At 37.8% G+C, this 15,205-nt stretch overlaps 1 protein-coding gene across 1 annotated transcript; it reads right to left on the reverse strand.

The window, feature by feature from the left end:
* Positions 1-7,782: 7,782 nt before the first annotated feature.
* Positions 7,783-14,778, reverse strand: LOC107629695 (O-fucosyltransferase 29). Its single transcript, XM_016332553.3, has 9 exons — positions 14,059-14,778; positions 13,786-13,876; positions 13,188-13,264; positions 12,355-12,443; positions 12,056-12,245; positions 11,731-11,912; positions 10,958-11,060; positions 10,447-10,775; positions 7,783-8,409 (listed from the first exon to the last, which is right to left on the reverse strand). Exons 1-9 carry the CDS (start codon positions 14,350-14,352, stop codon positions 8,052-8,054), a joined length of 1,713 nt encoding a protein of 570 aa, XP_016188039.1. The 5' UTR covers positions 14,353-14,778; the 3' UTR covers positions 7,783-8,051.
* Between the last annotated feature and the right edge of the window lie 427 nt (positions 14,779-15,205).

Raw genomic sequence — 15,205 nt, forward strand, 5'->3', positions numbered from 1 at the left:
CAGCACTGTACTTGCCGGAGATGTGCTCCGGCGAACTCGTGGGTACGCTTGTCAAATTTTAAAATCTTTTAAGGATCATTTTGTCAATAACAATAGTGAGGTACCAAAATGTCAGCGTTTGAATCTTTCGAGTACTGATTTGGTAATTACCTCTAATTTATATTATTAGTCATAGTAATTTGTAATTATTGACCATTAATTATGTTTTTTATTTTCAGAGTTTAAGAAATCTACATAGTAGACACTTAAACCAAGTAGACTCATACGATGTGAGAGTCGAGGAACAATTAAGAGAGAGCAAATTTTTCATATATCTCAGATCGAGAGGATGATGACTCACAGTTCGACTGTAAATAAATATATTGGTTGAAAGGTGACGTCTTGAGACGCACACTTTTCATCTTCCACACGGCAAGTGCACGATTATTTTAGAGGATGTCGTCATGATGTTTGGACTCCGGACTCATGGTCTCCTGGTGACTAGATCTACTGACCACAGCACAAGCGGGTTAGAGATCGAGTGTCTAAACCAATTTGGTTGTGCTCCTGGGCCGCACGACCATAGAGGAAGCGGAATCAAGTTGTCATGGTTCCGCCAACGAAAGCGGCGCCAACATTTGATGGACTGAGTGAGTAGGAAAATATATGTGAAATGTTACATAATGTTGCTATTTAATGCAACATTATTTACTTACAAGTCTGGAATTACTATGGATTGGAAGTATTTGCCATTGCTTCGCCAGTTTTCTCATATTTATAGGTTTAGTTGGGGTTCTGTATGCCTTGCACACATGTATCGATCATTATGCGGTGCCTTGAACCTCCTCAAGAAGTTGGATACTATGTGTCTGATACAAAACATGTGAATAGCTCTCGGATATTGCCAGATTCCATTACTACGACCTACAGCTGAGATAATGGACTCATGTCGATCAAAGATAAGACCAACACAATCTCGATTAATCACATGTGTTTGTAGATGGCTAATACAAAAGTGCCAGGTATCAGCAGTCTCACCCTCGACTATGGCAAATACTAGAGGCGTACTATTTCTATTGCCATCTTGTGATACTGCAACTAAAAGAGCCCCTTTATATTTTTCATACAAGTGTGTGCTGTCTATCCGTACCAGTAGCTTGCAACTTCTAAATGATTTAATACAAGGGTAGAAAGCTCAGAAGACTCGCATCAGAATCCGGAGATCCTCAATCGATTTATCTCCTTGGTAAGCATATGCAGTTTCATACTCAACAGTTGCTGATGGTTCTTTTGCAACCATGGCTTCAAACCATGTGGGAAAAGCTTCATAAGAAGCTTAGCTTCCCGCCCACCAAATATCTTTTCAACTGCCTTTTGCGTAGCCAACCATACTTTACGATAACTTATCGTATAGTTGAACTTCAATTGCACTTCTGCAATGACAGATTTCACATTCAGAAATGGGTCGGATTCAACCAATGGCTTTATCGCTTCTGCAGTTGTATCAGAGTCTAGTTTTGCCGGATCTTAAGAGATGGTAGATCTAGTGCATGTGTGATTATCGTTATACCTCCTTATCAACCAACAATACTATCTTTTTATAACACTAATTCTGATAAGCCAATTACAACTTATTCCGTATTGTATGCATTTAGCATAGAATGCTGTCGGTTCTGATTTATACACCATGTAATCGACGCCTCTTCGAATAGTATACTCTTTAACTAGCCTAATCACAATTTCTTTAGAATTAAACTCCATTCCGACGACAAATTTACTGTCTGCGACAACAGTAGAGGCTGCACCGATAACAACACAAAATAAATCTAAATACTATTCTAATAATAATGATGATGATGATGATGATAATAATAACATTAATAATCACAATAATAATAACAATAATAATAACACTAATAATATAAATAATAACAATAATAATCATCATGATATTAATAATAATAATAAGAATCATGACCGTGTACTAATAATAATATAAATAATAATACTAAAAAACAAATTACAAATAATAATAATAATAATAACCTATATTGATATATTTAGGAAATTCCAATGCATTCATGGTATCAAATTCAAAGTATACATAAAAGATTCATCAGCCATATATATTACTTGAAATTGAATAAAACTACCATATACTAGCACAAGCTACCTGTACAAAATATTTGTCGTTCTCTTTAGCACTTGATGATCTACACTTTTAGAAAGCACACTCTTGAGTCCTTCATATGTTATCGAAAGAAGAACAACAATAACACATGAATTTTCACATAAAAGTCACACCTTCGTGTGTATGAGATAAAATCTGACCATTATAATATATTTTTAAACTAACATAACTCTTCATTTTATACATTTATTACATCCACTCACAAATTTTTCGCTCTCAATATGCAACTCAAATAACTAAGGAGCTCTCTCAAAGTCTCAGAAAGAAGAACAACTTCTTCTTCACCTCTACTCTTCTCTCCTTAAAATGTTTTACTGGACTCGAGTTCCTTTTATAGTTGATTTTATATTTTTTTATTTGTGCCAGTTATTTTTTCTGCAAAATGTCAATCCCATTTTGACCTGTTCAAAATTTCAAACTCGTTTCAAACAAAACAACGTTGCTGTTTTCCCTTTTTTAATTTAAAAAATACAAAAACCTTAAAATAGCATTGCCGTATTCTATTCTTTAATTTTAAAAAATATACCATAACACAAAAGGGCTTTGCCGTTTTCAATTTTATTTTTTTAAATATTTTTTTCACAAAACAGCATTGACGTGTTGTATTTAATCGATTAAAAAAATTAATAAACACAAAACAGCAATAACATTTTCCATTTTCTAAAAAGTAAAACTTCTTTTCTATAGCAATGTTAAACTCAGATGACAAAATAACGATGAAAAACACACATCTCTTTGCAATATTAAAAAAATTGAGCTGTTTAGTTGTTTATATTTTATTATAAAAATTGAATTTGGTTACTTAGTATATGCCAAAAAATAAGATGAAACAAAACAAAATAAAATAAACCTATTGGCTACCTGTGATTTTTCAGGTACTTATATCTGATAATGACATTCTTATTTCATTGGATTGTAATTGTTAACTTTTATCCGTGGGGATACATTTTTGGTTTTGTTTTGATTTGGCAACTGCAACTTGATAAGATATTTAGAATTATTGATATGTGATGTATATTTTGAGAATTTTCAAGACATGCTAACAAAGGTCTAGGATTTTTACTCGTTTCACTGTATTCAAACATAACAACATTTGTTTTGGAAAAAAAAAGAGTAGTATTTTTCTTTTTGGGCTATGGAAGAAAGAGCATTGTTCTTCTGTTTAGCATGACAAAGTTCTTTAGGGATTTCAATTTGCTCGAAGAATTAGGTGCTACCAAAAGGGTTGTAGAGGACTTAAAGCAGAAGCTACAAAAGAAGCACTGAAATATTTCTCAACTCCCGATGTAAATGCTCGTGAACAGATTGGAACTCCACCAGTTATTAAGAAAATGAACCAGGAATTGTCAATAGCGAAGAAGAACAGATATCGCAAATGAACTTAAGGTGATACAATCTTCTGTTGAATCTTTGAATAACAAGATGAAGAAGGAGAAAATGTTTCTAGAGAGGACGTGCGAAAAGTTGGCATGTCTCTGTTCAAGAGCAGGCAAGATTGGATCCACCAGAACCCTATGTAGAAACCAGTTACACTTTTGATAATATGACCAATTTAACAAGGAATTTCCATTCAGATTATGAGCAATATAGTAGAACAGTTGAAACAAAAGGATCTAAAGTTTCAAGTCCCTTACATGGATTTAGTATTAAGACAGCAGATATGAGGTGGCTTGCAGCGAAAAAGATGGAGGACGGCCGAAGTTATTACTCTTGCTAAAATGAATGCCCTCTCTTTTGCTCTGCCAGAGCATTCTCCGCTAGACCCCAAGGCTCAAATACCTGAAGATTGAAGGAAATATCTTTAAACTAACTATTTTGAGGAAGCTACAAGAAGCAACAAAAGAAGTCCTGCACAACAAAAAAATCTTGGCTGATGCTTTGAATAGAAAGCAGCGTGCTGCCAAGGAAGAGGTTTGGATTCATTCATATGTCACTCCCCTTTGCAAAACCAAGCAAGAGAATTGCATGAAAATTTTTAAAATTTTGACACATATCATACTTGATTGTTTAATCATGTGAAACTCAAGTTTGTTCAAAGTTTGTGTATATCTGATTTGTAAATTGTGCTTGAGTGATTGGTGTACATTATGAAATTAGAAACTTAAAAACTTGTACCCCGCCGATGCATCCACCAAGGCATCAATGTTAGGAAGGAGGAATAAGTCGTTTGGGCATGTCTTGTTAAGGTACGAGTAATCTACACACATTCTCCATTTTCTGTTTGCCTTGTTCACAAGTACCACATTCGATAACTATGTGGAATAGTCAAGTTCTCTGATGAAACCGGCTTCCAATAGCTAGCCGTTTGCTTGGCCACTTCGTTTCCCTTTCTAACGACATCTTCCTCCTCCTCTGTGCGACGGGATGCGCTTCTGGTCTCACGGTCAGACGGTGAGATATGAAGTCTGGATCGATCCCTAGCATGTCGGCCAAGGTCCAGACAAAGAGGTCTCTGTTGGCTCGGATGACTTCAATCAGAGGTCCTTTCAACTCATGGGAGAGGTTGCGATTCACAAATGTGAACTTGTTGTCCGTTTCTCCAACCCGGAACTTTTCTAGGTCACCCTGAGGTTCTAACCTAGGATGCTCATCAATCCTGGTGTCCAGGTCTGCTAAGAACACCCTGTCTACCTCCTTGGATCTTTTTTGGAGGGAAAAAATGGCATTATCACAAGCGATAGCCATTTTCAAGTCACCTCGGATCGTTCCTACCGACCCGTCATCCGCTGCGAACTTCATTGTCAGGAACTTTGTTCAAATGACCACCAACAGTTCGTTAATAGTTCTCCTTTTGAGAATGATGTTATAGGCCATGAAGTCTCTTAGGACCACAAACTCAGCCATTGCGGACTTTTTGCTTGTCCTGGAACCCACATAGATCGGTAGTACGATGGAACTGTTTGGCTTGATGCAGTTGTCACCCAATCCTACAACTACATCATGGTGGTCCTTGAGATTGCTTTCCTTGAAGCCCAGGGTGTCAAACACGTTTCAAAACATGATGCTCAATTCGGCCCACGTGTCGACCAAGATTCACTTGACCAGACCGATCTCGATTCTCGCTGTAATCACCATTGGCGGGTCTTCCAGGAGGTCGTCACACCAGCGGTCTTCAGGGTCAAACGATATATCGGGAAGCTCCCTAGGAGACAATTTGTTGTCTCTCGACGTCACGGCAAGTACCTTGGAATATTTCTTTGTTGCGGACCTTAACTATGGGGGGGCATTTCTACCAACCACCACATTCACCACCACTATTGGGGTTGTGTCCGGATTCTCATAAGGGTCTTGCCTCGGCTTGACGGTCCGACTCCAGTCCTCTTTCGACCGCTCTCTTTCTTTTCTTCTCGGTTCCCGTATGAAGCGCGAAAATTCATTCAGCTTTCCTTCTCGGATAGCCTGTTCTAGCGCATCCTTCAGGTCAATGCAATCCTGTGTCCTGTGCCCAAAATCCTTGTGATAATCGCAATAGAGGTTCTTATTCCCCCCAATCCGGTCTTTCAATTGTCTCGGTTTGGCCAGGATGTCTTTGTCCATAATCTGTTGGAAGACTTCCACTATGAGAGCGGTCAGGGGTGTGTAATTCGTAAAATTTTGTATCCGGGTAAACTGCTTAAACGATCTTCCGGATGCCATATCTCATGGGGAGTCCTTCGGTTTCTCTGGGTTGACGGCCTGACGGGTAGGCTAGGTGGCTAGCTGCCGTTTGTTGGCGACCACCACTTGGCTAACCTCCTCATCGTTTATATACTCCCTTGCCATGCCTTATATTTTCTGCATGGTCCAAACAGGTTTGGTGGTCAAGTGTTTCCTGAAGTCCTCGTTCACTAGGCCATTAGTGAGGCATAACCTGACCACAGAGTCCGTAAGGCCATCAATCTCCAAGCACTCATCATTGAAATGATCTAGGTATCTCCTCGTGGGCTTGCCTACCCGTTGTGTTATCTCCAAGAGGTTAATCGGGTGCTTTGTCTTGGCGATACGAGTAGTGAACTGGGCTAGACACTTTAAAGAAATATTCGAGAAGGTTGTTATGGAACCTTGTGAGAGGGAGTTGAACCAATGAATTGCCGGTCCAGTCAGGGTTATGGGGAACGCCCGGCATCTGACCGTGTCTCCCACGCCTTCCAAGTTCATTCTGGCTTCAAAAGCCATGATGCGCTCTTATGGGTCTTTGATACCATCGTATCTCATGTCTGTCAACTTATCAAAGTTCTTGGGTAGGCGGATCTTGAGGATGGATGAGTGGAAAGGGGTAGCGCCAATCACCACGGGATCCCAATGTTTCCTCTTCCGTTCCTCCTTACGCTCTCGGCTTCTCGACTTGTCTCGGGAGTAAAAAGGCTGGGTTCGACTGTCAGTTTGGTCATGCCCGTCGTCCTCCTCTTCCAGCCGCCTTCCTCCCGATCTCCTCAAGGGGGACTGGGTGCGAGAATGGCTGGGCCAGGGCTCTACGCGTGAGCCGGTGTTACGGCTAATCTCGAGGTTGTAACGGTCCCTCACCGCCAACTCTCTTTCAAGGTTTTGAACCAAGTGCCTAAGTTCTTACATGATCCATGAGTTGTCATTGCCTGTAGCCTCGAATGGATGCCATTCGGGGGATTGCTCGTGGGAGCGGCCATTTTGTCAAAAGCTGTTGGTCGGCGGCTCCGAGAGGTTCCCGTGCTTATCCTACTCATGAGGCAACACTCTTGGCGATCGCCCCCCCCCCCTTTTGGCTCGTTCACCGAGCAGGAAGCCTCCATCATCAACTCACGACAGGTCCCCACAGACGATGTCATTGTTCGGTTGTTCATCGGATCGGTGGAGTATGGATCATTGAAGGTGGGGGTCAGAACCTGAGTGCAAGAGCTGAGATGAGATGTGGATCCAAGAGCCATCGGTGGGTCGGCAGGTGGGGCCATCCGCAAGGGCACTCCGATGTTAAAGTAAGTGTTCGTACGAAGATGCGGCTAATTTGGTTAAGATGTGACGTACCTTGGAGAGGGTAAGTCCTTCCTCTTTATTCTTCGTCCTCAGGTGGGCCCTTCCGTTTGGACCCATTCGTCTGGAAACTTCTGCCGACTGTTGAAATTACCATTAGGGGGATGGCGTCAAACAAAGGACACTGTCGGTTAATCGGGTTGTAGACCCGTCTGGTCGTAGGTCTGCCAAGCGGACTCTCGGTTCTTGTTAGGCTTGGCCAAAACAAATATATATATATATATATATATATATATATATATATATATGAAAAGAAGACGATGATGATGATAATGATAATAATAAAAGAGAATAAAATTTTTTTATCAAATTTAATTTAATTACCAACATTTTTATTCTCTAGAAGTTTTCAAAAATTACTCCTGTGAAAACCTAATTGTCTTATAATAAATTTGTTAAAAATTTATCTATTAAAAATTTGATTGAAATTAAAAAAACCTATCTTATGAGAATAATTTAGAAAACAAAAATTTATAAAAAAAATAAAATAAAATATCCAATTTAAAATTTATTGGAAATCAATTTAGATGTATATACAAAAAAATAATAATAAATTTTCATTTACGAAAAATAGATATTTCAGGAAGAATTGGAAGGAAGATTTGTCGCAAAAAAACTACCTAGTAAAAGAATAGAATATATATATATATATTAGAGAAAGAAAATTACATATACTACACCAACTCACCAAGCACATCTATAAACACTTGCAACACATTGTAAGGGTATTCATGCCTTTTACCCTAGAGAAGTATCTAAACTGTGCCATACACGATTTGTATGACTTAGATCTTCATCGAGCCATGACAACTTAAGCCCAACTATGTTAATCCTCATCAAATATAGTGGCAGGCCCTTTGCCGTGGGGCGATTGAATTGATAGCCATGTTAACTTGTTTTACCACCTTCTGGCCCTTCCTACACTTTGCTTAGGTAGTCGAATACTATCTTCATTTTCTTCATCCAATGAGGAATCCTCTTTCACTGTCAGGTTTTCAGCTGCAAGTTTAGGAGGCCGGAACACATCTTCACCGAGTGCTTGATCAATATATGGTTTCTCACATATACAAATACTTGGATACTCATGAAACTCGCCGCGTCCAGGCCTGATCTCATCTGGCTCTCCCATGAATCCTCGTTGAGATGCCTTAACCTTTTCGGCGAAAGTGTCCCAGTCCATCTGATGCCGCTCCATGAACAGAGTGCTAAGCCTCTTGGCATTTGGTCTGATAGTTCTTTTGTGACCCATATACCTCCTGTTATATATATAGCAAATGAAATCAATAAGTTCATATATACTCATCAAGCTTCTATGACCATCTCCATTGACCAAAAATAAGATGATCAGAATTAGAATATTAACTAACTAAAAGACCGTAATGTATATTTGAAACTATTCCATCAAATCAGGGACCGGGAAACGCTGCTGAAAAATAACACTTCTCACAGGACAACACTTGCTTTAGCAAAAAAATCTATGATCGACTAAAGGGTATTTTTTCCCCACAAAAAGAATACAGTTACAACATTCTGAAAACTGGAATTGCTGACACAATATGACTTTAAGTTTAGCACGACGATATTACACGCACCTAAATGACAGAATATTAGTGCTACAGTTTAAATCATACAAGCATTTGCTAAATGTCAACCCACCTATTCGAGTATCAGTGCGGTATATCTGCCTTTTCAATATGCATAGCTATATATAAGATTTAAGTTATGATAGAATAATATAACTGGTCTAGTTCATGAAGCCAACTGCAACCAGTACCACAAGATTTGGTAGTTGTACTGATTGAATATATATCCCAAGTTCTACTCTACTCTATTGTTAGAATTGAACCTTTGGGAAATCTTGGCAAATCACCAAAAATCCTAGCAATGATGCAAGAGACCTCCACACTCGGGAAATGACTGACTCTAACCAACTTCCTGTCTCTCATTATATAAACTAGTGTATTTAATACTATAGGCACTAACATTTCTATTAAGACACCTTTTTATAAATTAAATTTGATAATAATAACAAATTTGAAATTAGTCAAGATGGCAAGTATGTTATACTAAAATCAAAAGATCATGGATTCAATTCTGAGAGTTAATATTTATTTTATAGATTATACACAATGAATTATGTAGATTATACACAATGAAGAGTATTTTAGGAAAGAAACTTTCTACACTTACTCCCTTTACCCTGAAAAACCACATCTTGGCTGGGTGATTTTGAGCTACAATATTGAATTGAGAGCCCACTGGAACAGCCATGAATCACATATTTTTAACACAAATTAGCATAATAAGACTTGTAAATAAAGCAGTTACGTTATTTATGTACGAATCCCTTGCACCATACTGCACAATAGAAGCAAGCCAATCTAATTGCTGAAGGGAAAAAAGGAATCTGGGGTTTCAAAACTTTCAATTTGTGCCTGCAAGGGAGCTCAGATGACAATGGAAACATCATCACCCAGTTCTCTCAATGGCACATTCCCCCTCTTTTTATATATAATACCTCCCACTGCTACCTAATTGATTTCCTTCACAAACAGCAGTTCTCAGCACTCAGCTACTGCTGAAACTATCATTTTTAGGCTTCTCTCCTCCCTACTACAAACCAGCCCATATCTGTTCCTAACATCCAGGCTCAATGATCATTTATAAACAGCATACAATTAATCTTGCAAAAACTACTAAGAACACAGTTTTACCTTATGTGCTATATCCCTAGAATAACCAACTACAAATGACAACAAATTTGTGGCCTTGTGCCTTCCACAGAACCACTGCTCTCCAACATTTTTATAAAATGAAACAACTGTTTTCCAGCATTACACAAGAGATGAGATCTTGCTTATTGGATGGCTTAAAGATCAAGAGAAGGGTGCAGAAGAAGAAACAGATCTTACTGACATTTGAAGATTAACGACTAACATAAGCTACCACCACTTTAACTTAATCTGTATCCTTTTTTCTTTTTTATTTTCAAGTCACGAGCAAGAGTTGCTATAGTATTATTATAATTTATCCTGTATTTACCTACAAGAATGCAAGTGAAGTAGAACAGAGTAAATTATACAAAGCTTATTCAAATACTAGCAAAATCACACAGCCCTTCAACCAAATTTGCATATAATTCAAGAGTAGGGCAAGTAGGCAACATAATAACCACATTGCAAAAGATATTCTTAATTATGACTCTAGCTATTCAATTATGATAGAATGTTTATGCCTTTATAATTGGTACTTGTATGAACTTGTGAAACTTTTATAATTTTACATACTATTACCTTCGACCGGCAAGAATCTTGGCCATGTTGCCATTGTTGTTAGTGACAAATACATTGCTTTCATCGCACACAATGTAGTCAATAGCAGCAAGGCGGGAAGAGAATGGAAGAAAAGGTTTCAGCTCTTCCCCTGCAAGCATCTCTTTTGTATAGATGTTGGGGAAAAGATCTTTCAGAGGCTGCATGGTCTCATCCCCTCCGTATATTTCTCCTGATGCAACATATAGGTAGGTATCATTTGCAAAACCAAGTGCTCGGAGCATCAACCCCACCTCATGAGGAGTAAGAGGACATTTTCCACGCTTTCGCTCTCCATCAGGGCTCAAATCCTGTATTATCACGAGATAATATATTGCTCATTCATTGGTGCCACAAGAGAAATAGCAAGTTTTAAGTCCTTAGATTCTTCAGCACATTGAAAAAAGAATCACAGAATCATCCAAGTCATCATCCTGTCAGTCAATATGATAGGGTTTTATCATTAGAAAGAAGTAAAGGATTGCAGTCTTACAGGCAACGTTGTCCACCTTTTTCTGATTTCCCCGAGCTCTTGTCTTTCTTTTTCACCCCCACCAAAATAACAACCTGAAAATGCCAGCATATCTGGCTCAAACCTGCCAAATTACTATTATCAAGTTGCGCTGGAAATTTGATGTTTTGACACTGTTCAAATAATTACTATCAATTTCAGAATGCAAGGAGCTGTGGAAAAGGTAAAGGCAATCAACCATATTGGGAAGAGCCTAAAGATTAGAAGGGATAAGACAATACATAGTTGGTGCATATGTGATTAATAGAGAATAAGGTAGTGGTTGTTTCCAGATACTAGAACTGAGATGGGGGACTGAGACTCAGTATTGTGTTTCGAACTAAGACTAGAACACAGGGGACTGAAATTTTTGAGACTGAAGACTAAAACTTTAATAACTTTTTTTTTCCAAAAATACTCATTTAATTTTTAAAATTCCAAATCTACCCATCAATCTTCATATTTATCTTAAACCAAACATTATACTTAGACATCATTCAATTCAATATATTTTACGCCAAATGCAATACAGAGACTTAATTTAGTCTCAGTCTCTGTCTCCTAGTCTCTATCTCTCAGTCTCAGTCTCAGTCTCTCTTCCAATCGCAGCCTAAAAGTGTGAGAGCGCAAAGGAGAGAATAACAATTTATCAGATGTATGAAAAGTAAGTGATTGCTTGAACAACCCACATTCCCACACCACTTTGTTTAAAATTCAGGTTGAAATTGAACATACATCAGGTTCATTGAACAAACCTCAAATGGACGGCTATAAAACGGTTTGCCATCTTTCGCATTCTCATAACAAGTTTTTGACCAAACTGTCGTATAGGTTTCGTGTATCTCAGAGCATGATAATTAACACGGCAACGTAATCGTTGTAGTTCATCATCTAGGTCATTTGCTAGTCTAAAGTCAAACTTCGTCAATTGCAAAACCTGCAAAATCTTCCTACATTCAGCTACCACCACAGCTATATCCACAAAAGAATCATAAAAAAATTGACATTAACTAACTATTAATGTATGCTCATGACAATTAAGAAATTTAAAAATGTATCAATCACTAGAAGTGACCTCACCCGTCGTCTCAGGAGTATTGGCAAAACTTGATCATGATAATATTCAGGTTCGGATTTCCTCGGGACACGCATTGTATATGGAGGTTTATCCATTGATCGCATGACCTTATCAGGAACTCTTTTAACAATGGTAATATCCTTTGCAAGATATGTAATGAACCAATTTATATCAAAAATATTGTTGAAGTCACTGCGTCAAAAAGAAGTGTTTTCTTTAAATGAACAACTATTTACTTAATTCTAGTAAACCATAATCTGTGTAATGAAAAAGGGAATGTTTGATAGGATAGTCAGTTTACCTATCATCCTTCCAAAACGAATGATGATCCAACTCCGGTACAACTAATGTAGCATTAAGAATTCGTGCAACAACAACGGCATCCGTAATCTGGGGGAACGAACATGATTAGCATTTCCACATCCAGAACTTATTAACCTTAGCTTTAAATAAGACTACTGAAAATTTCTGCACCACCACAAAAGAGAACCTAACCAAGGCTCACATTTCTGAAAACAAATGAAATAGAACCAACTAGCTATAAGGTAGCGTTTGTTTTGAGATACTGAGACAGAGACTGAGAGACTAAGACTCAGTATCGTGTTTGTTAGTTCAGAGATTGGTACTAAAATTTCTGTCTCTGTCTCTAAAATTTCAGTATTTCAGTACCTTCAAAAAGTAGGGACATAGAGGACTGAAATTTTTAGAGATAGAGACTGAAACTTTAATAACATTTTATACCTAAAATATTTTCATTTCAATTAATTAATTCCAATTTTACCTTTTGTGTAAATTAAATTAGAGTTTCATTCTTGTTTCAATTCCTGTCTTCTATTTTGCACCAAACAAAATACTGAGATTTATTTCAATCCCTGTCTCATAGTCTCTGTCTCTCAGTCTCAGTCTTTCCGTCTCTGTCTCTCCGCCAAACACTACCTAAGAAAACAGCTATTATCATTTCCATCACTTTATGAGCAGGAAATTGGCTAGGAATACCAAATGCACTAGTCATTGTCCATGAAACCCAGGTGTAATAAATGATCATTACTCCAGTGTGACCAGGTGATATTATAGAACACTTTTGCAATCAAACAGCGACAACAGTACATATCATAAGGCTTACGTCGGACTTACCCCAGTTCTTTGTTGGTTCAGTCCTCCACTTGTTGCTATAAGCAAGTAGCCATTTGACTTACGCTCGGATACAGCAGCTATATTTTCCGGTTACCAAAATAAGATAGAAAATGACATGTGAAATTAACTTTTATAGATCAGCACAATCTCAAAATACATTTGTCAAGAAGTAAAACAACATAGTAAAACATATCAAATGGAACCCTTCAGTTTGTTTGCTAGTCACATCGGACCTAACTAGGAAAAATCCTACACCCAGATTGCACCGGTCTAGCTTGTGCTTATATACATTAATTATGGAGAATATGGGAACAAAACACACTATATTTACCGAAAACACCCCCTCTCACTTTCACCTGATACATACAGAAATTTTTCCAAAATTAGCAGTTTCTGACAAAAATCATACGTAACCAAACACAAAAGGATTTAAAATCTGTTTCATGAAGGAATTTTTTATTTGAAAAAAAAAGACATGGTTAGATGCATTAACATCAACACCCCAAAATGAAAACTTGCAAAGTTTTAGCACCTATATAAAAAAATGTTCTAGTATCAAACAAGCTACAAAAGAAGGTGTGAATGAGTGAGAACTCACGAGCAAAATTACGCCCCCTTTCTTTACATCCATAGTAATACCTAGAATACTGTGATTCCCAAATATCAATTGGCGCACGCTCACTTCCATCCTACAAAAATTAAGAAGAAAAGCAAATAATAATAATAATAAATAATTCACACCAATTACACTCCACCGTTTTCAGCAGCAAAAAACTAAAACAGTAAACAACATTAGCAACAAGATACAAAGAACAATGCAATACATAAAAACAAAAGGTGTAAGAAAAAAAAAATGAAGGATTAGAAGAACCTGTGCTGAGTGGAGAGTGCGATGGACGAATCTTTGGGAGTACCATTCAACATGAGAAGCCATGTGACCCGTTAAGAGTGAGATTAGACCCAACCCGAACAGCATGAACCCGCAAACCATGGACCACGATGTGGGTTTCGCCACGCTGGATCTCCAACACATATGGCTATGGTGGTTATGGTTGTGGTTGCTAATGCTCCCATTACTATTGTTATTTTTATCAGGGTGCAGCAACTGAGGTTGCTTTGAACACAAGAAGCTCCTCAAGCTCCAAACTTTGCTGCCAACATCCATTCGGATTCGGATCTCGGGTCACAGATTCCAACCATCAATTCAATTCATTTCATCTTCTCAAGCTCTGTGGAACGAAAAAAGGGACTTTGTTTTGGAATTAGGGATTGGCGAAAGTGGGATTCTTCAAGAGGAAGAGCAATGTGGAAATGGAAGAGAGGTTCCCCCAAGATTTTGTGTAGAATGAGAACCCTTTTTTTCCTTAGGGTTTTCAAAAACACTCATTAATATTAGTTTACGAAATTGATGACGTCATGAATGAGTGAGTGTATTGCTGTTGCAATCTGATTGTGAATGTTAATGAATGAAAGTGGGAGTGAGTGAGTAGGGTGGTGGTGTCAGGTTCTGTGGGGGTGGAGGCGCAGAGTTTGGGACACTCAACATTCATTGCCATTGAACATGAAAATTGAAAATTGAAAATTGAAAATTGGAAATTGGAAATTGGAAATTGGAAATTGAACATTCCTTTTTTTTTTCTTTTTTTGGTCCAAAATGAGAATGTCTTTTTGTTCTAATTGTTATTGGTCAAATTAGTTTCTGATTGGGACAAATATTGAGGTGAGATGTCAAGGGGAAGAAGAAATGGGTTAATCTGGTTTTATTTGGTTTGGACAAAAACTGGAAAATAAACGAAGATGGCATAAAGGTGTGATAAGAACAGAAAACGAAAGGCTGGCAGCTGGGCCTGGGTCCGGTCTTCGGGTGTTCAAAGCGGTAGCAGTATCACGGATCTTTCAAAACCAATAGTATGCCACCTAAGTGTATTCTTTTCTTTTTTGTTATTACAAATATCTTCTTCACAAACTTAGAATTTTTTTCTATATTGTGTTATTAGCAATGTTCTAAAAATGGAATC

The sequence above is a fragment of the Arachis ipaensis genome, chromosome B1, assembly GCF_059453495.1.
Source record: "Arachis ipaensis isolate K30076 ecotype BB chromosome B1, ASM5945349v1, whole genome shotgun sequence".
NCBI classification, from domain to species: Eukaryota; Viridiplantae; Streptophyta; class Magnoliopsida; order Fabales; family Fabaceae; genus Arachis; species Arachis ipaensis.

Excerpts from the sequence above, each read along its gene's own strand:
- LOC107629695 (XM_016332553.3), bottom strand. The coding sequence starts at position 14,352 with ATGGATGTTGGCAGCAAAGTTTGGAGCTTGAGGAGCTTCTTGTGTTCA. Across the intron at positions 13,877-14,058 it reads GCACTCTCCACTCAGCACAG|GATGGAAGTGAGCGTGCGCC; the intron begins GTTCTTCTAATC and ends TAATTTTTGTAG. Across the intron at positions 10,776-10,957 it reads AAAGGTGGACAACGTTGCCT|GATTTGAGCCCTGATGGAGA; the intron begins GTAAGACTGCAA and ends GTGATAATACAG.